General features: G+C 45.0%; 1 protein-coding gene across 10 annotated transcripts in view; it reads left to right on the forward strand.

The window, feature by feature from the left end:
• Nucleotides 1-27,499, forward strand: part of KIAA1217 (KIAA1217 ortholog) — a 268,562-nt gene that overhangs the window by 235,952 nt on the left and 5,111 nt on the right. For 8 of the 10 annotated variants that reach the window (XM_015585625.2, XM_015585619.1, XM_015585626.1 and 5 more), the window contains 8 exons: nucleotides 4,957-5,132; nucleotides 9,316-9,446; nucleotides 9,991-10,138; nucleotides 13,536-13,980; nucleotides 16,537-16,720; nucleotides 19,638-19,801; nucleotides 20,517-20,684; nucleotides 23,690-23,809. In XM_015585625.2, coding sequence (XP_015441111.1) covers nucleotides 4,957-5,132; nucleotides 9,316-9,446; nucleotides 9,991-10,138; nucleotides 13,536-13,980; nucleotides 16,537-16,720; nucleotides 19,638-19,801; nucleotides 20,517-20,684; nucleotides 23,690-23,809 — 1,536 coding nt within the window. The remainder of the gene's footprint in view (nucleotides 1-4,956; nucleotides 5,133-9,315; nucleotides 9,447-9,990; nucleotides 10,139-13,535; nucleotides 13,981-16,536; nucleotides 16,721-19,637; nucleotides 19,802-20,516; nucleotides 20,685-23,689; nucleotides 23,810-27,499) is intronic. The other 2 variants (XM_015585624.2, XM_015585618.2) reach the window with 1 other exon arrangement.

The following is a 27,499-nucleotide window of genomic DNA, read 5'->3' on the forward strand; positions in this document are numbered from 1 at the left end:
TTAACACTGAATTCTCATCAGAGACAAAAGTTAAATCAGAAGACAATGGAATGACATCTTTAAAGTACCGATAGGAAAAATACTCTTTCAGAAAATGAAAGACATTTCCCAACGCATTTCATGAAGCTAGCATTTACCCTAAGAGCAAAACCAGTCGGATATTATAAGAAAAAAATCCAGACTAATACTCTCAAGAAAATATATGTAACATTCTTAACAAAATGGTAGCAATTGAATCCAGCAATTTATTTAAAAAAAAAAAAAAGATACTACATTATCCTTGGTTTTATCCCAAGAATGCAAGATGATTTTATTATGGAAAAAAAATGAATCAATGTATTTGACTTGATTAACAATAAAGGAGAAAAATCACAATTTCAATAAATGGAGAAAAATATATGACAAAATTCAGTACTGTTGAGACTTCCACTCAGCACTGAGGAGACTTCCTTAACCTGTTGACGGATGTCTGAAGAACCTATAGAACCTATAGTCGATTGGAAAACAGTAAACACATTCCCCGAAAAATCAAGAACAAGGTCAAGGAAGTCTGCTCTCATTTTTACTAAACACTGTGCTAAAGATCCTAGCAAATGCAATAAGGCCAGAAAAAGAAAAAAAGGCATACGGATGAGAAAGTAAAAGGTATAATTGTCTTTACTCACAAACGACATGATTGTATACTTGTAAAATCAGAAAGAATCTATTTTTAAAACGCTACCCCAAAAAAGCGAATTTTAGCAAGATTACCAGAATCAAGTCAATAAGTAAAAATATAAAAACTTTAGTACATACAATGGACTAAATCATACAATGGATTTATCCAAGCAATGGAATAACACTCAGAATTAAAGATAATGAACTACAGAAACACTCAATGACATGGCTAGATCTCAAAAACAATATACTTAAGGAAAGAAGCTAGACACAAAAAATTACATATTGTATAATTCTATTTATATGACATTCTAGAACAGGAAGAACTAAATATTTAGGGACAGAAAGCAGATTGGTGATTTCTTTGGGCTGGGGTTGTGGGGTTGATTAGAAAGAGTCATGGAGGAATTTTCTAGGGTTATAAAACATGTCTATCTTTTCAGTGGTAGTTACTTTAGTGTGTACATTTGTCAAAACTCATTGACCTGTGCACTTAAAATTAGCATACAGGTGGTCTCCCACTTAGGATGGTTCAACTTAAAAGTTTTCAGCTTTACTAATGTGCGAAAGTGATACACATTCAGTAGACACCATACTTCGAATTTTGAATTTTGATCTTTTCCAGGCTAGCCATATGTGTTAGGATACTCTCGTGTTGCCTGGCAGCTCCCTGTCAGCTACACAATCACAAGGGTAAACAACCCGTACTCTACAGTGTATTGACTGTGTTAGATGCTTTTGCCCAACTGTGGGCTAATGTAAGTATTCAGAGCACATTTAAGGTAGGCTAGGCTAAGCTATGAGGTTCAGGAGCTTAGGCGCATTTAAATGCATTTTCAACTAATGGTATTTTCAACTTACAATGGGTTTATTGAGGTGTAACTCCATTTGTACATTGAAGAGCATCTCTATTTAACTGTTTGTAAACTATACCTTAATAGAGTTTTTTTTTTAAGTTAATTGAAAATGTAGATATAATGTCTAAGCAAAAATAACCGTAACGATTTGAAGTGCGGATGACTAATTTATTTGAAGCATTTAGAGAGGTGTCGATCCGCATCCTGCCTTCAGCACCCTTTGACACTCTGGGGACGATGGCAAGAACACCAGGTGGGGGTGGGGGTGGGGGAGTGGAGTTGGGGGCGGTGCAGTAGGTCTAGAGGTAAGTGGAAAGAGAACCTAAGCACATGTTTGTTCCTTTGTGATTAACTCATTGTTGACCATGTGCCAGCCAGTGTGCTACAGAAAATTCCCCGTTGAGTCCCTTTAGCAGCCCTGGTCACTGAGTCCCTCTATGAGACCCTCTTTCTGGAAAGGAGGATCATACAGCCGGGAACTCCAAACGAGTCTTTCTCTCCCTCCTCTTTGACTGGAACAATTCGAATGTGCTCTGACCATGTTACCAGTTGAATAATTTGAATAATACATGCAGTTATGTTCTTCCGATATGTCTATAGTCTTCTTAGAAACATTATTTTGAGAGTCATCTATACAGCAAATATGTGTTAGCTATCTACTGTGTGCCAGAAACTGTGCTTGTGCCTGAAAATAAAACAGACATGCTCCCTGCCATGCTCTCTGGAACCTTCTACCTAACAGATGGTGGGTGAAAAATTACTGGGTTGAATTCGGAAGACCCGGTTCTCATCCTGATCCTGCCCTGCACTTGCCCAGTGAGTCTGAACAAGTCACTTAGTCTCTCCGGGCTTCGCTTTCCCCATCTTTCAAATTTCAGCTTTAAGAATTTTAAGTAGTCTCATAATAATGTCGAGCTTGATAGCGACTGTCACTATCCACTGCTAAACGGACTGTGACTTTATTGGAGCTTGCGTGTGTGATGGACACAAGACAGTGAGGAGCAGAGGGCAGTGCCACACAGCTCATGGCACAGTGACAGCATCTGTCCATTCCAGAGCCCTTTTATTAAAGCAGGATGCTCACCCTTGGTGGCGCATCAGAATCATCTGACGAGTTTAAAAAATTCTCAGTGCCGCGGCGTCACCTCAGACCAGTTAAATTAGAATCTCATGGAGGTGGACCCGGCGTCATTCACTTTAGATACATTTAATCATCTACTTATTTGTTCTTTATACCTCTTACCGTTTGTCCCCCCGCCACCAAGGCAATAGCTCTTTGGGATTTGACACATAGCGTTGAATTTGAGTATAGCATTTTGATAGCAGGTAATGTTGCTCCGTGTATTTAACAACGCTGCCGTCAGGCAAGACAGGACACTAGAGTGGAACCCAAGGCATATCTGGACCCATGGATCACCCTGTATTTCTATCATCTAGGAAAGGGTTTTAGATTCTCCCTTGTCTGTCAATACCAGCATTGCTCCTTAACTCAATTCATGCGTGCATTCATCCAATATTTATTGAATGTCTGCTCTGTGCCAGGAACGGTGTCCTGGAGACTGTGGATATTAACCCAATGGAGGGAATAGCACATGCAAAGTCCCTGTGGCAGAAAAGAGCTTGGCCGGTCAGATCACGTGGCTGGAGCAGAAGGCGTGCCAGCGGCATGCAGGGCGAGGAGGCTGGCGATGTGGGAAAGGGCCGTTCCGCCCCACACACTGTGGGCAGAGCTGTGCTGCAGAGGGCGTGGGAGGCGGTCACTCTCTGGGTGTTGCTTCCAAACTCGGTGACTTTCAGCAACATGCTGAGGGACTGACTGTTTTTAAGGCCACAGTAAAAAGACATTCGGGAAACCAGTATGAGCGCACGGTCATGAGTCATATAGAGGGGGTAACTTACCCAAGAGTGGCGCGTTTTTATTTGGTTTCACGCTGGCTCCGCCCTGGGGTTGTGCTGCCCGATGACAGTACCCGGTATGTACTGAGTGCTAGGACTGTGCCAGGCACTATCGTAAGCTCTTTATTGCCTCATTGAATCTCCATTACCAGCCTATGAGATGCGAACTGTGGCTGCTCCTTTATTTTGGATGGACGCAGAGAGATTAATAACTTGGCCTTGGTCACACAGCTGCCAGGGGGTAAAACTAGAAGTTGAACCCAGGCAGCTCTTTCTGGATGGCCACTTGGTCGTGGTGCTCTGCTGATACTGGACCACGATGCTGGTTCTGCTGTGGCTTGTGTTGAAGTGTTTTATCTTTATTCCGAGAAAATGGGAACCGTGATGAAGTTTCATGAAGGTGGTAATGTGGTCAGAGGACCTTTCCCCTCAGCTTACACAAATAATAGATGGTCGACAAAGACATCGTCTGCCCTGTGAGGTGATGTACCATCGTAGACTAGTCCACGAAACCAAAAGACAAAGGAAACAGTAACAGCCAGTCGAAATTTCAGGAGAACTTTAGGTATATCATAGGTTATAACATAATTAGTTTTTGAGGCTGATGGAATGAATTCACTTGCTGTATGTGCTGTCAGAAAATTGTCCTGCCCCAGGATACCTTCTTGGAAACAGGACTCGGGTGTTTGCCTAGATTCTTGTGACGCCTGGATGCAAACTCGCACACACTGTACTCCCTGGGGTGGAGTGCTCTGGAAAGTAAGTGTATGGAAAATTATATGGAAATTGCGGTCTTATGTATTCAAGCAGCCTCTGTATAATTCAGGGAAATGTGTAAGTTGCCAAGAGCCTTGGGTTCATCTGGAATCATTATCGTTGCCACCATCAGCGTCAAGTACGGTGTTTTAATGGTCTGTGATTACATGGTATTTGGTACCTGGACCTATATAAATAAGAGGGATATAGATTCTCTTTTAACCGATATGCTGAAATCGTCCGAAGCCAAATCAACATTGGGTGAGTATCTATTCTCTGTGTAGCAGTATCTCAATTTAATCCTCAGAATGCTGAGTCAATTATAGGTGCGGGTCCTTTGTTTCCATTCTAAGGGTCACAGTTTTTATAGATAAGGAAACGGAGACCTAGGTAGCCTTAATGTCTCTCAGGAGCCAGGAAGAGGGTTTAGGGTTTGATCCAAAACCTTCTTGGCTCCAAAGCTGGTGCTCTTGGCTTCTCCCTACAAAAGCATGTCAGTGAGAGTTTCTGCCCGTCGTCCGTGACACATTGGCCAGAGTAAAGAAAGGATCCTATTTTTTGCAGACCCAGACATGAAAGTCTGGCTGTCAGTTGGCTGCAAAAACTCAGATGTTGGCTGAAGAAGCAATATTATACACAGTCTTTTGCTCCATTCCCTTTTTCATTGAAATAAAGAAAGATTCAGCTGCGGGCTGTTTATCCAAACCCACTTCTGAAGACTGCCAGGCGCTCAGTCACCGCAACGTCAGTCAGGCAGAGCCAATTGAGGTTGATTTCTTTTGTTCAACAGCTGCAGAACCAGGAGCTGCTGAGGGCAATGATGAAGAAGGCTGAGCTGGAAATTAATGGCAAAGTGATTGAAACGATGAAGAGACTGGAGGATCCTGTGCAACGACAGCGCGTCCTGGTGGAGCAAGAGAGGCAGAAATACCTGCACGAGGAGGAGAGGATCGTCAAGAAGTTATGGTGAGTGCTGGTCGCTTGTTGCACGTCCCGCCGTTTGACCAGGAAAGAAATCCTCTCTTTGTCAATGAGGAGGCCTTTCTAGATGGCGCCTCTCTGGATGCTGCTCTCGCCCTCTCTCTTTATTGAGCACCTACTATGTACCAGTTAGCATTCTGCTGGTTCTGGGTATCCATGGACGCTTAGCGCCCCTCCATGTAGGCCCAAGAAATACGGCCATCCTCAGGCGAGTGAGCTGGTCTCTTTAAAAGCTGGAGCATCCCTGTCTTTTGGAGGGCTCAAAATGAAAAGGAGCAAATGGCAAAACCCAATGATAAACGGGAAGCCTGCATTTAATCTCAATAAATTAAAATTAATAGCCCAAACAACACAGCGCTAAAATTATCTTCCTGTTGTTCAACTATAGTTAAAATTGCAAAGGAAGAATTTAAATGTAAAGTAGGCCCGATCCAGAATGAAAGATGCTTCCTTGAGCATTACCAATCTTCTCCGTGAGGTTCTCATTGAAAGCATCTATCAAGTCCCTCTATTGAAACGAGCAGAGTTTTATTACTCCCCAGTCGCTAGGGCAGGAACATCTTTTACATTAATGTATGTTGTGTTATGCAATGGAGATTTATCATAGAACTATTTCACCTGTTAGTACAATGAATAGTAATTTTTGCAGCTTCTAGTGTTGGCAATTCTCTCATTTCTTGAAAAGCTTCAGTCTTCCAAGTTGGAATGTAAGGGAGCAAGTTTCAAATTCTTTTCATGACCAGAATTCCCGAAAGTCTCCATAATGGAAAATACTGTGCTCTATCTCCTAGTGGATATTCGAGCTGGTGCTTATATTACCTCGGTGCCAACCCAGTACATCTGATTATAATTAGAATGTCCCTCTCAGTAACAATCTAGAGGGAAAAAGTCAATTTGAGTTATTATTTTCCTAAAAAATTAGACTTGACCACAGTTTGACATCTCAAAATATTTTATTTAGATCATGCATTTTTAGACAGTTAATCACCCACCAAGAGGTAGTAAGGCTATTCTTTGTCTAAAATGTTTTTGTGACAGCCCAATTATCAATTATCAAGACGACTTATCCTGAAATAAGTTATTCTTCATATGTCCCCAGGTCACACACAGTACCACGTGCATAGTTGGGCCTCACCAAAAGTTTGTTAAACTGAGCTGAGATGGTCTTGCAGACAGGTGTGATTTCATCAGGTGAGGCTAGACGGGGGGGCCTCCCAGGCAGAGGAACCCTATGAACCAATGAGTCTCAGGACCAGGAAGGCATAGGACGTGCTTGGGTTGAGTGCAAGATACTAGTCATGCCTCATATTTGGGTTGCGCCCTTCCCTTTGCATAGAGCCTGCCTATTTCTTAGACTATATTCATGCCCGGCATATCTGTTTGACATCGGTCTGGTCCGTGTTTGCCAAGATTGGTAGACCATGTAATAGAGACCTGGATTTATGGCTTTCATCAAAGTTCTTGGGTCCAACTCCAGATCAAGAATTTCACAGGATGGAGCTTAGGAATGTGCATTTTACAAACCTACATGGCAGATTCTAAAGCATCTTCACATTTGAGAGTTACTATTGGCCTGGTGAGGAAGTCACTGAAGCTTTTCTGATCAAAGAAGTAGCCAAGTCAGCTGTATTTCAGTTAGGGCCCTCTGGCCTTCATGTACAGGACTGGTTGATGGGCAAAGAGATTGGTGTTTAGGAAACCATATTGGGCTCAACTATAGCAGTCCAGACAAAAATCAATAAGGCCTGAGTCAAACAGTAGAAATAGGAATGGGGAAAGCAATCGAATGCAAAATGGACTGATTGGATGGATCGAGTGATGAAAAAAAAACATGGATTATAAAAGGCAGCCGGAAATTTCAACTCTGGAATGTTAGGAAAACAATTGTATCTCTCTTTTCCCCTTTTCCTCCTCTATAAGATGATGTACTTTTAAAAGTTGTCCTCCTGCCTCTCTGCCCTTACACACACACACACACACACACACACACATACACACACACACACACGAAAATGAGTTCCCTTGGGGATTATGTTAGCATAAGTTGCTGGTGAGCCATTCAGATGGCAGAGAAATAAAATTAGATCTAGAACTATGGAGAGAAATTGGATCAAGATAATTTCTCTTTGGTGGCTTTCTCCATGGAAATAATAGTTGGGCTTCTCATCAGTCAAATGAAATGCATTTCAACAAATTAATGTTTCTTTTTAACCAAGGTAGAATGAAAAGTGACTTCAACAAAGAGAGCGAATTTACCTATAATCCATAGCATCTGTGAACATTTGACATTCTTTGGAGCCGAGTTTATAACTCAAAAGTCATATTGACTACTGTAATATTAAACATTTATTTTCAGCATTCATTGTAGCTCCATGGTCTCTTTTACATTTTGAATGAACAAATTTTATTTGACTGCTTTATCTGTAATAGAAGTATATGGGGAGAAGTAAAATTGTTGCGTGCAATAACATCCGTGCACATTTGTATGTATTCCCTGATCAACACAGGGAAAACTGACATTTAAGGGTCTACTGTGTGCAGGGTTATGAAATCCAAGAGTCATGCTGTGTAGAAGATTAAAATAGAAGTTTAGGCTGACTGACTTTGAGTCAGATGACAGTTCCTTGGAGTATTAATTGCACCTTGGCTGTTTCGGAGGTTGTTGATGGAACCATGATAGCATTTGGGTCTTAGCTCTTTCATCAAAGCATAGAGGACTGGACAGTGTGTCCAGTCTCCACATTAAAATAATTCTGTGTGGTTTCGAAATAGAAAAAAACGTTTGCACACAAAGGTACCATGTTTAGAACTCTTATGAGAGATGGCACCGATTCGCTCCACCTGAGGGCCGCAGGAGCTGCACCTTTCCATAGTTTGTAAGTGTGGTCAGTGAGCAGATGGGCTTTCCATTCTGGTCCTGAAGTTGCATCATTTTGTCTGAAAGGGTCATGGGCAATTTTGGTCCATTTTCTGTAACAGAATGAAAGACATCAGCGAAAATTTCATCCTGCTGCTTGGGAGTGGATGGATTTGTTGTTTGTCCCGTGGTCCTTGTTGAACATATGTGCCATCCTGCCCGAAGCCCTCCCGCAGCTGCCATGCCATCCACAACTTCATCCACTTGCCCACCTGATGGGAAGGGTCATGATGCTCCATCTTTTTGCAGATCCCCTGCCTTCCTTTTTTCTCTTCCTGCTGCCTGCTCCAAGGGACTCAGGCTCCAGCCGCGGAATAGCTGTTCACTTACTGCCACCTAGTGGGTCTCCATCTCCTTAAGCTCTTTTTCCTGTTCTTTAAGAGGGGTTTTCCTGTTGGATTTACAGGCAAACCAAAATGATACAAACATGTGTTTAGGAAGGGGTTATTAATGTGCCCAGGAGACATGATGCTTGTTTGTTTGTTTCTGAAGTAGAAAACCTTAATTTCATTTCATTTTATTGGAACTGGCAGTACCCTGTGATCTCGTGTGTGTGTGATCATTTCTTCTCTTTGTAGCTTGGAAAGTCAGTCCATATTGATGGGATAATCAGTATAAATCAGAGGTTCAATTAAGGGCAAGTTTGCTTCCCTCTTCTCCTCAAGGACATTTAATAATGCCTAGAGTCATTATTGTTTGTCACAAGGTTGGGGGGGAGTGCTACTGGCATCTCGTGCATAGAAACCAGGGGTGCTGCCAAACACCCTATAATGCACAGGACAGGCCCCCACTAAAAAGAATCATCTGGTCCAGAACGTCAAGTGCCAAGGCTGAGAAGCCTGACATCTGCTCATTTTGTTCCCCTGCAGCATACACAGCACATTCTCTCTCCCTCCCTCTCCTCTGACATGTCACAAAGTTCCTACACCCCTCCTTTAGTTGGCATCAACACCACTGAAAATGAAGAGTGGGTCCTTTGTCAGCCAGTTGTCATCTTCCTTCTGGCCGACCTTGGCCTCCCCAGGGACAGGCCCTGGAAAAATTTCCCCGCACCCACCTGATCGCTCAGCAGAATATTTTAAGCCAAACCAAGCTACTCCTTTAAATGTGGTCCCACCATCTACATGGAAGGTGAGGTGGGGGGCTGGGACACAGTACATAGCAGGAGACCTGATGGGCCCTTTGCTGCTGCCCCTGTCCTGTTGGAGGACCTCAGTGTTCACTGCCATCTCTGGTCTGCTCACTCCCCAGTGAGCTGGAAGACTTCGTGGAAGACTTGAAGAAGGACTCTGCATCGGCTGGCCGAGCGGTTACCCTGAAGGACGTGGAAGATGGGGCTTTCCTCCTGCGACAGGTGGGAGAAGCTGTGGCGTCCTTGAAAGGTGAGCAGCTTCCTCCTCGAAGGAAGAAGGCGAGGCGCATTTCCTGTGTCCCACAGTGAGGGATTCATGCACGCATGAATGCACGCAAGTGTTCATTGAACTCCTACCCGTGTCTGGCACTGTTCTGGGCACTTGGGATCCATCACCGAACAAAGGACAGGCCAACGTCCCTGTCCTCTTGTAGCTTATGTTGTAGTGGGTGCTGTAAGATTTAGGCCTAAATGACACCAATAACAGTTTCTCCTCACTGGGCTCTTATGCTGCACCAGGCACCTGCGCCAAATCCATTACAGACAACCCGAAGGGACAGTTGACCTTATTCCAAATATACAAACAGGAAGTGAGGTCGTGAGGAGCTCTGTCCTTGCCCAGGGTCACCTTGAGCCCGTCTCTGTCTGACACACGTCTGTCGCTTGAAGGTGTGTGAGCGGCACTGCGGCTGGCGAACCCCGCGCACACAACCCTGCCCAGTCCCGGGTGCGGGGTGGGGGCTCGCTGTCCTGGCTTCTTCTCCTACGACTCACCCACTGTTCTTGGCCGGCAGGAGAATTCCCAACCCTGCAGAACAAGATGCGGGCCATCCTGCGCATAGAGGTGGAGGCCGTGCGGTTTCTGAAGGAGGAGCCGCACAGGCTGGACAGTCTCCTGCAGAGAGTGCGAAGCATGACCGACACGCTGACCATGTTGCGGAGGTGACCGGGCTCCCCGTGGGGCGGGCGGGGGGGAGGGGTTCAGAAGGTTGGGGGATCTACATTGTGGACTCGCAGGCTTCCTCCGCGCTCCTGGGACCTGTCTCCATCACTGTGACGTGTCACATCTTATTTCCAGTGTCTTGAGAAGCTGTGGCTCTTTCCTACCTTGAACTTGTTCTGTAATGCAACTCGAGGTCCTGATTCTTCTACGCAGACTTGCTGCATTTGGCCCATGCTAGGGCTTAAAATTTACTAGTAAACGCAGTAAACATTTTTAAAGAATCATTTGGAGGTGGTTCTTTTCAAGAACATTTGAGGTTGAAGAATGAGGCAAAATATATTATTAGCCTCTTTCACTTCAGGGGCATAGATGACTTCAGTTAGAAGAAAATGAGTGGAAATAAATAAAGCATTTTTGAATTACCTACTGAAAGAGTATCTGAGAGATTGTTGGTCTCACCTAGGAAAGATAAATGAATCCCCTTGAGTGGCACTGACGTGTCACCCTGACCTGCCCATAAAAGAGGGTCACAGTGGAGGAAAGACTGAAAGAAATCACTGACTCATCCATGACTTTCATTGAAAAGAAAATTCTTGACATAAAAAGTGCTGAAATATTTGCATGCAGAATTTGTGTTACCAGAAGCACCTTTATAAATGACATCTCATACCAGCATACACAGCACTGCCTTTGGTTGACAATTTGATCTCTTTCTTCTCAACATAGTCATAACAATGGCTTCTTATCTGAGAGCACTTTCCACATATCCGGCATTGCACTAAGCCCTTTACAAATATTAGCTCATTTGATCCTAATTAAAAACCCCAAGGGCAGGTGTGGTTATTCCCCTCGTAGAGGTAAAATCTGAAGTTTGGGGTGGTTCGCATCAGGTCAGAGGCGGGGCTGGGCTATGAACGGATAGTTTGACTCCAGAGATCAGAGTTGGTTCTGCTCTCCCAGCCAGGCAATCAGTAATATTTGGACATTCTGCCTGTTCAGCCCTGGTCTTGGGTATTAAAATATAGTAGAGACGAATAGGACCCCTGCCCTTATAAAACTTCCTCTCTCACATGGGAAATAGACACAAATACCAAAAATAAACCGTTTCCCAACCGTGGCAGTCCCTGAGTTTTCGGTTTTTTACTAGAACTAGAAAACTGCAGAGACATTACCCTTCAGATCTTGGACCAAATTTGAGAGCAGATCACAAACAGAACTAACATGAAAGACAGTTTCTTGGGAGAATTTTAATCGCCAACCATAATCATCTGATCAGATTAATAAGAGAACTATATTAACTATGTAGGTGACTTTCAGACAAATTATTAGCCATGAGAGCAAGAGAGATTTTTCTAGTAACGGCGACCTCATGAAAGAGCCTCTTTTGAGATGAAAACTCCATAGAGCAACCATATCGTGACCTGCATAAGGTCCAGAATGCCAGAGGAATTCTAAATTCAAACAACAGCCCCTTCCTGTAGAGACCACATCTGACTGAGTACAGGAAGAAGTTTTATCTGAATTACATTTTCTCATAGGTTCATTCATTTTAAATCGCCGGAGTGAACTTTTTTCTTCTAGTAGGATAAAAATCTGGTAAAAGAATTCTTCATTACTCTCTTCACTAAATGTGGTAACCCATCCGCATTGCCTAAAACAAACCGTGCTTGTTAAGTGGAGATGGATAGCAAGCTGGCAGGTAGCACGATCCCATTCCCCCCTCTCTTCCCTGAAAAACAGTTAAAAGAACATTTTAGAGCCAGTACAAAGTGTCGAAGCTCAGTATTTGCCTTTCTCTCTAGGGAATGCAAGTTCTAAAAAAAGATGGGAGTGTGCTTTTTGAATGTTATAGGAGTTTTTTGTCTCATAAATGCTCAGTGGCAAGAACGATAGATAAAGCCAGTTAAGAAACTTTCAAAATAAAAGGCATTGAGCTGCCATTGAGTTGCCTATCATAAGCCTTCACACTGTTAATTTTTTATTGGTATCTTATGTGTGTGATGTGCTGTACTTGGCACTGTGGAAGAGGCAATGAAGAGGGTAGGAATGTGCCCGCCCCCGCCCCCCACCCCAAGGACGTGTATGTCCTGACTCCATGGCAGAGAAGATAAAGCAGGCGACAGTCACAGTTCGGAGTAACTTAGCGGCCTGAGAAGATGCTGCAATAAATGTTTTTGTACGGGTTGAATTTGAGGTGCTAGAAGGATATCTAAACACAGCTGCCCACTATGCGCTTAGTAATGTGGACTGAAGTTCACGACACAGAGGAGCGTCCCTGCCTCACTGGGAGGGAAGATCAGGGGGTTTAGAATTGGAAGTCGCCTTCGTGAAGGTGATCACAGAAAACAAAAGATGGCTATGGTGGGATAAGAGAGAAAGGAGGCAACAGGTCCTTGCAGATCCTTGGGGATCGAGGGGGCGGGTAGGTAAGATAAACAGCAAAAGCAACAGAAGTGAGCAGCAGAGGAGGGTCATAGAACGCAGCCTTTTTTATCAAATCGAAAAGAGAGAATGTTTTAATAAGAAGGGAATGAGAGACTAATTAAAAGTTATAGGTCAAGGTACACACTGTCTTCTATATCACTTTACGTCGATTCCAACCACCACCCCCGAGGAAGGCATCGCAAGCCGTGATCATCGTTATCAGCAGCATCATTATTGTTACATTCTATAAAAAGGTATCTGAGCCTCCAGAGGTGACATTCCTGGCATTATACCACCACAACATGGTAGACCTGATATTCAGACACAGGTCTGTCTGACTCCAAAGGCTGCACTGTGGGTGGAAATAGCAAAATAGCATCAAATGGCAGAGGACTCCTCATCCCTGGTGACTTTGCAGAAAGCTTGGTCAAGTCCAGGGTGGGGCGAGGGGAGCCAGATTGCGCTAGGCCGAGCCACAGGAAGAGCAAGCAGAAGGGATGGGAATTTAAACTACCCTCCCGAGACGCCTGGCAGTGAAAGGAAGAGAGCGTGGAGGGTTTAGGAAGCTTTGGGGGTCAGAAGCGAGCATCTGTGAGAGCTCTCCAGGCCGGGGCCAGGTGCAAGAGGTGTCGTTAGAACCATGTGTTCACTTCACGCTGCCACCACCACCCACACAGTGACAGAATCACGTCAGGGAGGGCACGACAGTGCTAGTGGACAGAGAAAAACAGACCATCTCCTGAGGAAAGGACAGAAAGCAGCTGCCAGCCATAACTAGGAGGTAATTCAAGGGTGCTGGGAAGTTGCCATGGAAACCCTCGACTCCGAGCCGCTACGGAGTTTTGGAATGTTTTAATTTCGTAGCAAAATCTTGCCTGGCTTTGGGATGACACTGCGTTCAAGTCTACCCTAATGATCAAATGGAAGTTACCTGTTTTAATCGTTAACGCTGCTGTGCGTGCTTTCTCCTAGACATGTCACCGATGGGCTCTTGAAAGGGACAGATGCAGCCCAGGCCGCACAGTATGTGGCCATGGAAAAGGCCACCGCCGCGGAAGTCCTGAAGAACCAGGAAGAGGCATCCCACGCCTCAGGCCAGCCCCTCCACGCCCCGAGCGGGAGAGACGTGAAGTCAGAAGTGGTGCCCTTGGCGGTTCACCATGCACAGAGCTCCCCCGTGGTCATCCAGCCCTCCCAGCTCTCCTCCGCCCTCCTGAGCCCTGCCCAGCACTTGTCTGGGGGCACTGGTCCTCACCCAGCCAGCCCTCCTGCTGTCCCACAGGAAGTGACCTCAGCTCTGCCGGCAGCACAGGCTCCTCCGTCCCCACAGACGCCCATGAACGGTTCCACCATGCAGAGCTTGTTCATTGAAGAAATCCACAGTGTGAGCGCCAAGAACAGGGCAGTGTTGATTGAGGTAGAGTCCTATTTCTATTTTTCATGACCCCGTAAAGGAATGTGACATATAGTCCTTTTCCTCCAAGAGTTTACAGTCCGCTTGTAGAGATAATTCATATGTGTGTCAGTTATATTTTATCAAAAAATATATATATACATGCGTGTATATATATATACACATATATACATGTTTATATATATATACACATATATAAAAGAATATATATACACGTTTATATATATATATACGTATATATATAAAAGAAAGATTTCTAAAACTGTAAGTGGGTTTCAATGGCCAGATTAAGAGAAGGCCATCAGATTTCAGAGAAGGGTGAGACGCTTCACCTAGGAGAAGCTGAGGTGAAGGTGTGCTGGTAACTGTTTAACAACCAGCTCTCCGGTGGGAAAAGCCCTGATTTGTAGCATTTGCCAGTCTCCGTAGTGTAAAGACTGCCACCATGATTGATTTCGAGTGACAACATGACATCACTGAAGATGCATCTGGCAAGATAATGTGAGAGCAGCTCTCCTGAGCCCGTGGGAGCTGGCTCACGCACGCCACCAGGGAGGGTTTGCCACTGATCTTGAAAAGTAAGAGACTCTGGGTAAGCAGAGAAGGGTGGCAGGGGCATTCTAGGATAGAGGATGTTGGAGCAAAGGCTGGGACCGTAAGGAAACCTGCTTAACTGGAGCAAGAAAGAGGAGATAAGGCTGGCAGGATAGGCCAGAACCTGATCTTGGAGAGCTTGAAAACCAGCCCAAGATGTTTAAAGTGTATCGTGTAGGTATCAGAGAAATGCTGCAGTGATAAAAATGGCATCTTCAGAAAATAAATCTGGACACAACATACAGAATTGCTTGAGGTAGGGGTTGGGGGGTCTAGAATTAAGGGTATTGGATGGAAAGTTATCACTTGTAGTCTCAGGATGGGAGGCGGAGGCAGCCACACATGGAAGGAGAAAGCTGGGTGTTAAGGTCAACACATCGAGAGAAAGCAAGCTATGTTTTTAAGTGTTCTTTTTGTCAAGAACTGGTGTCAGGGCTCAGGCAGCGCATTTAGCTTCCCTAGCTCTCTTTTCTCTTATCTTCAGTGTTTTCTGCACCCATTATGTATCCCCAGCAACCTGTACCTTAACCATCCCTGCCTCCCTTGCAACTCAGCAGTAGATAACCCAGGTTTCAAGAGATGACCTCTTAAAACTGCTATGGTCACAGTCATGGCAACAGGGCCTCCGAACACAAGGTAGCTGCTCTCTGCTCTGTGCCCCTAATCTCCATCAGCTATTTACAAAACGATATCGTGGTTCGGGGTGGTGGGGTGTGGGGAGGCTGTGATTGGCAAATGATGACAATGCATCAGGTCGTGCTTATGGGGTGGAATAGAGAACTGAAAACACATTCTGCCACTTTAAACATCCCCGTATTTAAAGGATGTCAATGGGACAACTCTTTTATTTTATAGAACCCAAGGAACACAGTTATCATTGTTATGTGTGTATTTAAGTTATGAGTCATCTCCGACTACACCCCGACTCACAGGAAGAGGCCCTTTCTGCCAGCTCTGCCACTGACGAATGAGGCGATCACCATTCACATCATAAAGCTCCAGTAGGGACCAGGTCCTCACGGGCTCTGGGGTAGGCAGTGAACAGAGTTGACAAACTGCATGCCCTTGAGAAACTTACCTGCTTGTAGGTAGAGACAGAGAACAAGTACGTGCCAGGTGATAATAAACACTAGGAAGGAAAAATAAAGGAGGGTAAAGATGGCGTGATACCGGTGGCTATTATTTATATACAGTGACCCCTTCACCCCACGGGGTCCCAGTGTTCTCGTGTGTACACGTGTTGGCTCTGTGACCTGCTGGTTCGTTTCCAGTTCTTACATTATGGAGTTCCACTAATTCTGGCTCTGATTTCCACACTGCCCTCCTGGCATGACCCATGTGCCATCTCAGAGTCACAGACAGATAGATGTACTTTGAAAAAATGTACAGACATTTAAAATTCCATTTTACATATTCCTTCCTATCATAGAATATGATTCAGCTTAGAAGTCATCTCAATTACTGCCTCCCATTTTCTAGGTAAGAAAACGTGGCCCAGTGCCCAGATAGCAAGTCTTCGACAGAAGTGGAACTCAGACAGGATTGTTTCTGCCTAGAACATTATCTCTACGATGAAAACTCAATTCAGAAAACAAAACCTTGGTTATGGATTCTTACCTTAGAAAGCGTAACCCTGTGTCCCTTTTTATTTACTGTTGGTGGCAGTGTGTATGTAGTAAGGGCTCAGTCATCATTTCATGAGTGACTTTGGGTTTCTGAGCGTGTTTCTCCGTGAAGGAGCATCACTTGGGCTTAAATGCAGCCCGCTTCGCTAAGGAGGATGTGGAGACAGCACACGGTCAGGTTCGTCTGTTGTGCAGGGTGTCTTCAGCCAGGAACCCGGAGCTTTATTTTACCAACACGTTAACCGCGTTACACCTCCTCCCTCCCACCGGAAACCTCTAAATGATAAATTAGTGGTTCTGTCTGGTTTTTAACCTTTCTTTGCTTGCTGCTTTCTTTCAGAAAGCAGAGAGGAAGTGGGAAGAGAAAAGACAAAATCTGGACCACTATAATGGCAAAGAGTTTGAGAAGCTCCTGGAAGAAGCTCAGGCCAATATCATGAAGTCAATTCCAAACCTGGAGATGCCACCCGCCTCGGGCCCACAGCTGAAGGCCGATGCTCCCATGGACAAGCTGGAACTTTCAGGTGAGGTACTGACGGCGCTGTGCACCTGGCTGCCACCCACGTGAGCCCGCGCTGGCCAACAAGACCAACCTCTCACTTCTTAAAGATCTCACACAAATTTCTCAGGTCTCCCAAGGGCCTCACTGCTTTTTAACTGTAAGCATAGTAGGGGAACTGTTCTGCATTAAGATACTAGAACAATGCCCAATAAGGGAAATTTTAGATTCCCAGCTTCTGCATTTCCTATGAATTTATGACAGACAGTTCACAGCACCAGCTGGGAGAATATGAGGCCTGCATTTAAAGCGAGAGCTTTCCATACACTGCAGAAAGAAAATGCCAACTTTTATGAGCTCCCAGGGGGATATTAGATCATAAGGTAAAATTGCGTTTTTATATCAAAATTATTGAATTGCATATTTAACCAACTAAACTACGGAAGTTAAGCAACGTGTCGACGGTAATATAAAATAAGTGTTAAAAAAAACCTCAACCTACTAAATCCCAACCGATTACAATCCATGTGCTTTATTCCGATATTAAAATTATGTACAGCGACGTCATTTCACTTGTGTCCCAGTGTCTCCCAGAGTCACATTCATTGAGTCTTTGTCCAGCAACTACCGTTAATTGGAAAAGGAATTGCCATCTTGATTTGTGTGTCCAGAAACGTGACAGTGGAGACAATTTATAACCACGGTGTAACCCCTATAACACACTGCGGGTTTTCATTCCACAAAGCCGCTCTAAAACTCCACGCCCTGAAACTCGCCCCCTCAGTCTGTGCTAAGAGGCGTTTCCTACCTCCTTCCCTGCCGGCCAGCTGTGTGAGGCCTGTCCAGGGCCCCTTGGAGGGTCGGGCACCAAGGCCCGGGGACAGACGGGCCTTTTGGGAGGGGCGGGTCTTCCCTCACAAAGATGGCTTTTCTCCTGAAGTCCCGCTGGAGAACTTCTGATGGACAAAATGATTTACCTCATTATGTCGCTGTCTTGTCTCATCCAGCTCTCCCCGTTGAGTTTTGTCCTATAGTCCCCTAATGTTTTAGGATTACAAATCAATTATAAATTTAGAGTTATAAATGATTGTGTAATTGTTCCTTCTTATAAAATGTAGCGATATATTTTGTTAATCTCATTTGGGCTTTTTATTCTTTTGGATTAAAAAATTTGGATAAATTCATCTTTAAATTATTCTCCCCAAATATTTTTTACTCAGCTAAAATATTATTTATTGTTGTTTTTTTCCTTTTTTAACACATGGCCTGATTTTTTGTCGGAAACAGTCTACTAATGCATAGGCCACTAGAAATGTATAAGGGTATTGTCCATTATCTGTGAACATTGGTTTCTGTTATTTTTATTTATTTGTCATGGATGTTATTGTTTTTATTTTTGTTTACCAATGACGTAAAATTCTAAGCTTGGGGTTTCAAAAAATCATTCGAATTTTATTTATGTGAATTTCTTGACAGGTCAGACCAGGGTGGAAGCTCCCAAAAAAAATCTATGAAAAATGTTGGGGATTGTGGCCTCAGTCAATGTTAAAGCAAAAATATTCACAAAGACATGTGTTAAAAATAGCAAGGAGGACTTTATGCGAGACAATTGCAATGGGGGAGAGAAACTGAACTCAGCTCCAAATGTAGCAGGGTAGGGGGATTCTTGCTACAGGCAGGCCAAGGACTTAGATATCAAGGGTAGGACATGAGAATTTATCAGATATCCAGAATGGGAGATTCTTGCTAAACTGGATTGCTAAAACTGAGCTCAGCAGATCAAGGTCAAAGCCTAGTGGTAAAGAGGAGCCTGACTAAAGTTGGTCAAAGAGGGAGTCTGTCATCACACGTGAGAGGAGGGACCAGGGCCTATCAGCCTGTGCCATCCCCTAGAGGGACCCGAAGTAGAGATGGCCATCCAGAGAGGTAGCCATTCAGTGGCCAGGCTGCCAGCATAGGAACCAGCCATGATGCCTGATGCTGCTAGTGCCCTCATGCACGAGACAGGAACTGGCTGGTGGTTAAACCTAGTCTTTATCGCAGCTTTAAAAGCATCAATCAACAGCTCTATCTCAGAAAAGACAAACACCTGAGAGGCCAGGCAATGTCCACAGAGAGAGTTGGGACAAAGCCCAGCTGGAGGCTGAATTTCCAGTTCCACCACTTTAGTGAGAGCCTTTCTAAAGGCAGAAGTGAAGACTGTCGATAAAAGGCAGGAGCGAGGCTGTTTGTGTGAGTTTTGATTAAGAAGCATTTTTCTGGAGAAAGCTGAGCAGGTATCTGCGTCTCCGAACCTGTGGTGTCAGTGCTAATTTATAATTCTCGCGTTTCTGCATTTTCTGCTTCCTTTTCTTAGCAGAGAACCTTTGTCCAACCACATGACCCTGACCAAAAAAGTCCACTTTCTCCCTGACTTTGTTCTCTGTTCCCACTTTCCCCTCCCCGGCCCTTCCTTGGCCAAATTCTACACTCACGTGCCTCCTGCTAAAGCCGTTTTTCAGACCTGGGGGACAATGGCTTTGGTGGCCAGGCAGAGGCCTCTGGACTTGCCTTCAGGTTCTGCTCCTTCATCTCTCCAAGTAATACGCAGGTTTTTTGTTTAACATTTGCTTAGCATTTACAATAAGCCAATAAGCACTGTTCTAAGTGCTCTGTGTAGATTAAGTCATTTAATCCTCAAGCATCCCAGTGGAGAAAATATTGGTTTCATGCCCATTTAGCAAATGAGGAAACCAAGGCAGAGAGAGGTGAATCAACTCATGAAGGGTCTTTCTGGGATTTCACGCCAGTCGGCCTTCAGGATCCTGTACCATTCATTGTTGCACTATGGAGAGGCTAGAGAAATTTCTAAGTCAAATTGCATTGAGTTTATAGAAATACCCCAAACTTTCTGGACATCGCCTTGAAAAGAGGTTGTTATGCAATGACACGCTGTTTTCCAGAAGACTCTCCGAACTCAGAACAAGACTTGGACAAGCTGGGGGGGAAGTCCCCACCGCCCCCTCCCCCGCCCCCACGACGGAGCTACCTGCCCGGATCGGGGCTCACCACCACCAGGTCCGGCGACGTGGTCTACACCGGCAGGAAGGAGAACAGCACCACTAAGGTTTGATGGGCGAAGCCCTGGTAAACTGGTTTCAGGGTTCAGATGATTGTCTTAGACAAGGTCCTGTACAGTCTCGTTTAGAGCGTAAGAAGTAGTGAGGCAGAGAAGAGAAGCAGAGACTCGAATGGGCGAAATCGCCAGGAAGCACCACAGATGGGAAAACGTCAGCCAGCGTTTTATCCTGACTGGACTTTTAGCTACAACTATATGAAACGCAAATCACAAGCTTCTTCCTCTACAGGGCATCATAAGATTGAAAACGGTGGGGATGGAGGTCGGGGGAAGAAGGGGAAGCCAAAGAAAGACCATCTCATAAAGGAAACCGAGGTTAGCTGACACCGTTGCGGGCGTCTGTCCCGAAAGATGCACAGTGAGCTCAAGCTTCCATTTAACTTGGCACATTTTGTCTTTTACGGTCAATGTAAAATTCGAGTTTCAAGGAGAGGTAGGATGGCAGGGCCTTCCTCAAAGGCACTGAATATTGAGGAGCTGCAATTTTATTATAATTCTTCGGTCCATTCACCAGAATGGTACCTCACATAAACAAAAACCCAAACTAGATGGCAGGTGGACAGAAGGGCCTTTCAGCTCGATTCGAAGGGCTAGGAAGCCAGTGTACTGGGCAGCGAGGGAACGTGTGTTCTCGTGGTCATTCCTTCTCTTGGCCAGTACCTGGGGGTGTTAAGCCAGTACCTGTGGTTTGAATCTTCCACAGGCCAGCAGTGAAGATGCCGGACCAAGCCCACAGGCTAGAGCCACAAGATGTCCAACAGAGGAGCCTGCTTCAGCCTGGACCCCGTCCCCACCACCAGTACCTGCTACCTGCTCCTCAAAGGATGAGGAGGAAGAAGAGGAAGGAGACAAAATAATGGCAGAACTCCAGGTAAGGGGATGAGCTGACCGACCGTGGCTCCCCGCCCTTCCCATCAGGGACTCCCGGCTGCGTCTCTCACAGATGCGTTCGCTGGCAAAGAGCCCGTGGGCCTGGGCCCCATAAGCATCCTCTCCCGGCCTTGGCCTCACCTTTTCAAGGATGTTGCTGAACTAGGCTCTCAGGACACCTTTAAGGTGTGTGTAAGGACCAGCCATTTCACAAAACGATTCAGGAAGTTTATACCAAAATCTGTTGCAAGCCTTCCTGGCTCTGGCTGGTGGGATTTACTTTCCTTCTTTTCAATTTTCAGTAGTCTCTGCTTCATTTCAAAAACAGTTAAAAGGAGATGAGAAACACCAGCTCTCATCTTGTCTCGATAAGGACTGATGAAAGCCCATGTCAGCTGAGGTCCCGTGACTTGGTTTTAATACTTAGAATGACTGACGCTGAGTCATGCGGCCTCCTGTACTTCATACCAGGTTCCCGGTCAGTGTCGATGTCATTTTTTCAGGTCTTCCAAAAAGCTGAATAATTTTGCTTCCCACTTTTTTAGATTTTTATTTCTTAACTAATTGCCACTGTCCACTCATAGATTTAAAGGTGGGATGCAGGGGCTATACCCAAAACTGATCCCACATTCAAATCACGGTTGTGAGTCTGCCCTGGACGTACCTTCTGAGACTTGACTAATAGAAGACATATACACAATTCCTAGACCGAAGTCTGTTTATAGAGTATTTCATTTTGACCCATGCTTATTACAAGATTTGTTTGCCCTTCCAGTGGTCAGACCACAACCTTCTTAGGGCTCTAAGACATGCTGCCTTTTCACTTGGAGTAGAACTTTCAAACCATGTCATTTCTACCTTTGCTGTCCTGCTCTGCTTTCCATGGTAATACCTGCCAGAGTGGAGCTGCTCGATTTTTAGGGAACACGGGGCTGCTAGTTGTCACATGCATGAGCCTTTTGAGCCTTACTGAAACTCACAGACTGGCCTGGGACATCCCCTCCACCAGTCAGATGATTTACAGGTTTTCTGAATGAGTGGAGAATTTCATTCATAAGAAACTTAGATTTATAAAGTTAGTGACTCGTAAAACAGTTGAGAGCATGGAAGCGTCCATTACGCAGTTTTCCAATGAAGATTGTCTGGCCGATGACGCTGCTGGGGGTTGGTACTTGTCCTAAGATGTGTAGCCAGATCCTGGGGCTATTTGTTGTAGTATCTGTCCTCAAATTATAGTGTGAATTGGTCCTGGACCAGTTTGGTTCAGATAAATGATGGAGCACTACATAATCTTAAATTGGTGCAAGGTAAATAATTACTAATAAGCAAAGCAGTAGAGACTTTGAAGTTTGTGAATAAACCTGCACTAGTCCCCTAAGAGTCGTAATTGAGTTGTTCCAGCCACATAGACCCCATCACTTGAGAATATTTCCCTCCATTGAAGTCAAAATTTCTTTGATGCTCTCTCTGAAATCTTTACAAGACCAGTGTATCTGGCTTCTCATCATCTTATTGTTAACAGTGATCAACGAAATGTTCTAACCATAATGTAATCAAACGCCCCTTTAGCCCTCCTGCTGGAGGGGACTGAACTGCTCCATCAGAAAGTCAGCCAGTGGCCAGGCTGGCTCCTTTGCCCCTTGCAGGCTCTAGAGTTAGACACCCCAGGAGTCAGGACAGGAAGCAACTGCAGCCCCCCAAGTATAATTGTGGAACAACTTTCCTGCTCCATATCACTGGGCATCAGAAGAAACCACAGACTTCCGAGTCCGGGGCCTGGCGGCCCAGTGGAGATGGCATATTGTCTTAGTGAGCGGAGACCTGGGCACCTCCAGGGCCAGCTAGGACTTGGGGGTCTGAGGGACAGCAGGTTGGATGTCGTGGCAGCAGGAACAGGCAGCCGGCAGAGATGTGGAAAAACAGGCTGAGGAAAGCCCGCGGCATCAGCTCCGTCCCACCTTAGGACCGAACGTGCTGAAATGCTCACTTGGGGAGGCCACGGGTCATTCTTTCCACCTGCAGAGTTAGTGCCAAATGACCATATTTGACGTCAAGAAAATATGAGAGAATGATTTGAGATGATTCGTTTAAATAAGTGGTTTGTAATCCCAGCTGCACGTTAGAATTACATAGGGAGGTTTTTTGTTTTTGTTTTTTAAGTCCTACAGCCTGGAGATTCTGACTTAATTATTCTCTGGATGAGCCGTAGGTAGCAGTATTTTTTTTTAAACCAGGAGTGATGTCGAAAACTTGTGCGCTCGGGTGGCCGTCTCTCATGCTCTCACCGTCACAGTGTCGCCCCTTTCTGCCCTGCGAGCCCAGCCCGTGCTTCCGCCGAGCGTTCACGCGAGTCCGTGTGGGCTCCTGTAACTATGTTCAGAGACGAGTCTAGGGCTCAGGCGGCACCGAGGCCACTCAGAATCTGAAGAGCATCGCTTTATTCTAAGTGAGCCTCGGAACACCTCAGAGCGTGAGGTGCGGGAGTGTACTTGTGACTATTCAGACGATGAATTCATGAGAATGACTTCGATTGGAAGGTTGAAAGGTTTGTAAGACCTGGTGCCCTTTTCTCTATAATTGAAAAAAAAATGAGTCTGGTAAAAAAAAAAAATAATGACAAAAAAAAAAGAAAGAGCTTCTTGTTTTGTTTTAATTCATTTGCAAATTCGATATTTTTGAGTGGTCAAAAGAAGAAGCCCTACTAAGCGCAAATGGGGTGCACCCTGGACAGGAAGAAAGGGTGTTCTCTCCGAGGGCTGTGTCTTTTTATGATGCTGTAACCCAGACGTCCGGGTGCTTTTGCCCCAGCCCTGCCCCCTTGCCAGCTTTGCCACCCTGAGGCCAACGGGGAGCAGGTTTTCGAGGCGCTGCCTCCCTGGCCCTGGCGTGACCTGCATGCAGGACGCAGCTGGGGTGTCCACGCCTCTGGATTGCTTCCCTGCCTGTCCCCTCCTTCCTCCTCTCTACACTTGGATTCCTGTTAACCTCGGTATTTTAATTCCTTAGGCATTCCAGAAGTGTTCCTTTACGGATGTAAATTCAAACAGTCACGCTGAGCTGTCCCGGGCTGACAGTCACGTTAAAGACTCTAGGCCGGGGGCCACAGTCTCACCCAAGGAGAAGAAGGTAACGTGGCACTTGCACGTTTGCCACACGGTGGGACAGCCCTTCTTTCCTTGCTGACACTAACACCGCTCCTGCACCTGTCTTCCGTGCCCTCTCTTTTTCCTCTCCCTTTTTTTTTATTAACTAATGGAGACCCAGCTTTAGGTTCAGATCAGAGACACCGGCCTGAGGTTTTCAGAGCAGATGTCGTGTTTCTGTGCACAGTATACAACAAGTATATGCAGAATTTAGGCGTTACCTTCCCAAACTAAAGAATATAGATCCCTTAAGATTTTCTAGAACAACTCTTAGAAAGAAAAGGGAGAGAGGGAGGGAGAGAGGGAAGGAGGGAGGGAGGGGTGGAAGGAAGGTGGGAGGGAAGGGGGGAATATCAACTCCTCGGAGACCATCAAAGAAGAGGGAGGGAGGAAGGAAATATGGAAGGAAATATGTAGCACTTTTTCTAATTTTTAACATGGCTTTTAGACCAAAAGCAGCTACATTAAAAATAGGTGAAAACCTCCGATTTCAGGATGAACACGCAGGATTGCGTTCCCGCCACCATCTCCAGGTGAACCTCATAGAAACACACATATGTGTATCTGCACATGTGTTCAAGGACACCAAACAGATTTTCTTAAGTTTTACAAATTCTCAAAGTGTCCCTTCCAAGAGAGTAAGTTTGGTATAGTTGCAGTGCTAATATACTTTGTGGCATTCAAGTGGCTTCAAAACAAATGTCCTGGCTCTGAAACAAAGTTCGCTGTCATTATTCAGTACTTTAGGCAAAGGACACGAGCCTGAATGTTTGAACTTCAACATTCAGTTACACCTAGAGCTTTTATGATTTGGGGACATAGAGACATCTTATTTGAATGAAGCCTCTATCCAAATTTCAAGATAAAAAAGCTTATCGTGACCAGTTCGAGTCCTAACATTTTTCACCAGGAACTTATATGTCGGATCTCAAAGGTTCTAGCTTTCCTTAAATAAAGTCAGACATATCTGCCACAATACAGCTCAGTCGCTACTCCATGTGGGTGCCTCGGCCCACGTGTAAGTAAGTTCAGTGAGGAAGCCGTAGTAGCATCACAGCCCTTAAGAGATGCAGTCCTGGGTCTTATAGCTCCCAGCCAGGAGGTCCTGCCCAGGAAGCGACCTGCTCCTCCCTGGCTCGCGGTCACCGTAGAGCCCTTGTGTCAGACGCGTCTGCCGCGTGGCTGACATGAAACCGTTAGCCAGGTGACACGGGATCTCTCTGTGAACCAAAGTAGATTATGAGATTTTTGTTGCTAAATCTTTCTCATGAAGAAAACCTCCTACTAATTTGAATCAAATCCATGACATCGCATTGGAAATATATTGCTTTTACAGTCTCTGGAATTTCCTTATATGGCCTTATTGAAACCAGCTAATGGGAAGGTTCTGGCATATCTGAGTTAAATGACGTACTTGGGTCAGTGTGACTATTTCTGTCTAAAACACTGGGAACTGGGAGCTTCTCAAGGATCCCTCTGGAGACCATCATTGTCTCATTGTAGAATTTTGCTAATTGGCTCAAAAGTTGCATGAGATTTCTTGTCCTTTGATTAAAAATCCTTACATATCCCATCGAGCTCATCTCAGTCAAAGGTCCATCAGATAATAAGCAGGTCTGTATTGAGTTGGCCCAAAACTGGGTTTAATCACAGGTGCTTATTCTGGATAATTACACTCAGAGATTGATCTTCATTATATCAGTATTAGACTTATAGGTGAGTATCATGTACAATATAGGTATCAGACTTGCCTCCAAACTTTGCCATTATTAACCTTTCCTGCGCTATTCATTTACTCTTTGAATCAAATGTTTTCTTAAAACGTTTCTCCTACTGTCATGAAGCATTGGCCTAGTACTTGACTTTTATGTAACTTTTCCTATAACTGTGTCTCTAATTTTGGTTTACTGTCCATATGCATATGAAGCCTGCTTCACCCGTTGTGTTTTCAATCCAAATCTCGGGGCCTATTAACAGATATTAATGAGGTTTAATTACCTTCCATGGAGTCCTGACTACCTAAGAAACATTGTGAGGTCACATGACATTTGTGACCTAGTTACCCCGAATCAAGTCAACGCACTTGCTTTGACACGTTGATTCTTCTTCCTGGCCCCGTGATAAAAACGGCAGGTCACGTGAAACTTAAACTTGACATCTTTATCTTAGCGATTTTCCATCGGAGTTTTCCTGCCACCAGATCTGTTTTAAAATACATATCCACGTGGTGGCATTTGAAATATTTAACGAGGGTATAGCATGGACCCTGACTAATCGGAACAGATGCCAGGCCTACGCTGCAGCAAGTAAGGCCAGCGAAACATCACCGTGGAAGTGTCTTCTTTAGATTATATGCCAGTTCCTTCTCTGATTTCAGGGTGAATTCTCACTCCATTCCCAACATGCCAACTCCATTACTTGGAGCTGAAACCTTCGGCCCAGACCTCACTTATTTTTCTTCAAACCTTTTACTTAGTATATTAGTTGTTTGATAATCTAAATTTAAAATCTCACCGAAGATGTTACATTGTCCAACTGCAGCAGCCGAACCACTGCACTTGTTTTGGGGGCCTCGCGGGGGCGAGGGGAAGTTCAACAGGTGGTGTTTGGTGGTGGATGCCCCTCACATCTTGTGCGATCTTTCCACGTAATTAATAGTGACTTCGTTCTTTGTGTGTTAGTCCTTGAATGCGTATATCCACATTCTTTCCATTTGTAGCTGGGGCGGCAGAATTGCTCTGGGTTGACTCTGGTGGGGCCCGGGTTATTGTGCTTTGTCATGTTCTCGTTGCTTTAACCAAAGCGCCTTCTTGGAATTTGTGTCCCATCCTGCTGGGATCGCCTCTTTCCTCTTGGGCTTCTGCAGCAAGGAGAAAGGACAGCAGAGCCTTGGAAATGGCACAGCGAGGCACGGCTAGGGTTAGTGTTGCTGCAGGGCCCTGGCTGCTGCCACAGCCGTGTGGAAAAAGCCACACTCCTTGGTGGAGGGGGCCCTTTTCGTTCCCGACCCTCGCTGCTGGGCTCGCATGTTCCGAATCTTTGTGAGAGCCTCAGAAATGTGTCTTTGCTTTGCATCGGAGGGTTTAGAGAACACAGTATGAATTATGATGCCACTGTCACCATTCTAGCCTCGAATATCTGTTTCGTAAATGTTTAGATGATTTTTTGGCAGCATTAATCACACTGAATTCGGATTTGATCATCTCGGCTATTATCAGTTTGAAGGCTATTTGACACTTTCCTTGGCAAGTGCAAATACAAACTTCAAGTACCTTTCAGTCTGTCATTTGACCAGGGAAAAAGACTTTTTTTTTGCCATCTCAAAGTACTACACCCAACCAATGCAGATGTCCTTATAGGAAGGACACTTTCCATTGAAAAAAACTGAAATAAGTATCAGGAAGGGACATAAAAACAATCTGGTCTTATTCCTCGGTTTATAAGCAGGAGAACAGAGGCCCAGAGAAGTGAAACGACTTGCCTAACGTAACACAGTTAAGTGGCAGGTCTGGATTAGAATCAGAATCTTCTGCCTGCTGATGGATTGTGCTTTCTACAATGCCACACCATTCTCCTGGTTTTCGATTCAGCTCAGCTCACTATCAGATGTTGAAAAGAGGATGTTTTTGTACAGAATCGGTCCCTTTATTCTCTAACTGCTCCCCCTCTCCGC

The sequence above is a fragment of the Pteropus alecto genome, unplaced genomic scaffold, assembly GCF_000325575.1.
Source record: "Pteropus alecto unplaced genomic scaffold, ASM32557v1 scaffold11, whole genome shotgun sequence".
Classification (NCBI taxonomy): domain Eukaryota; kingdom Metazoa; phylum Chordata; class Mammalia; order Chiroptera; family Pteropodidae; genus Pteropus; species Pteropus alecto.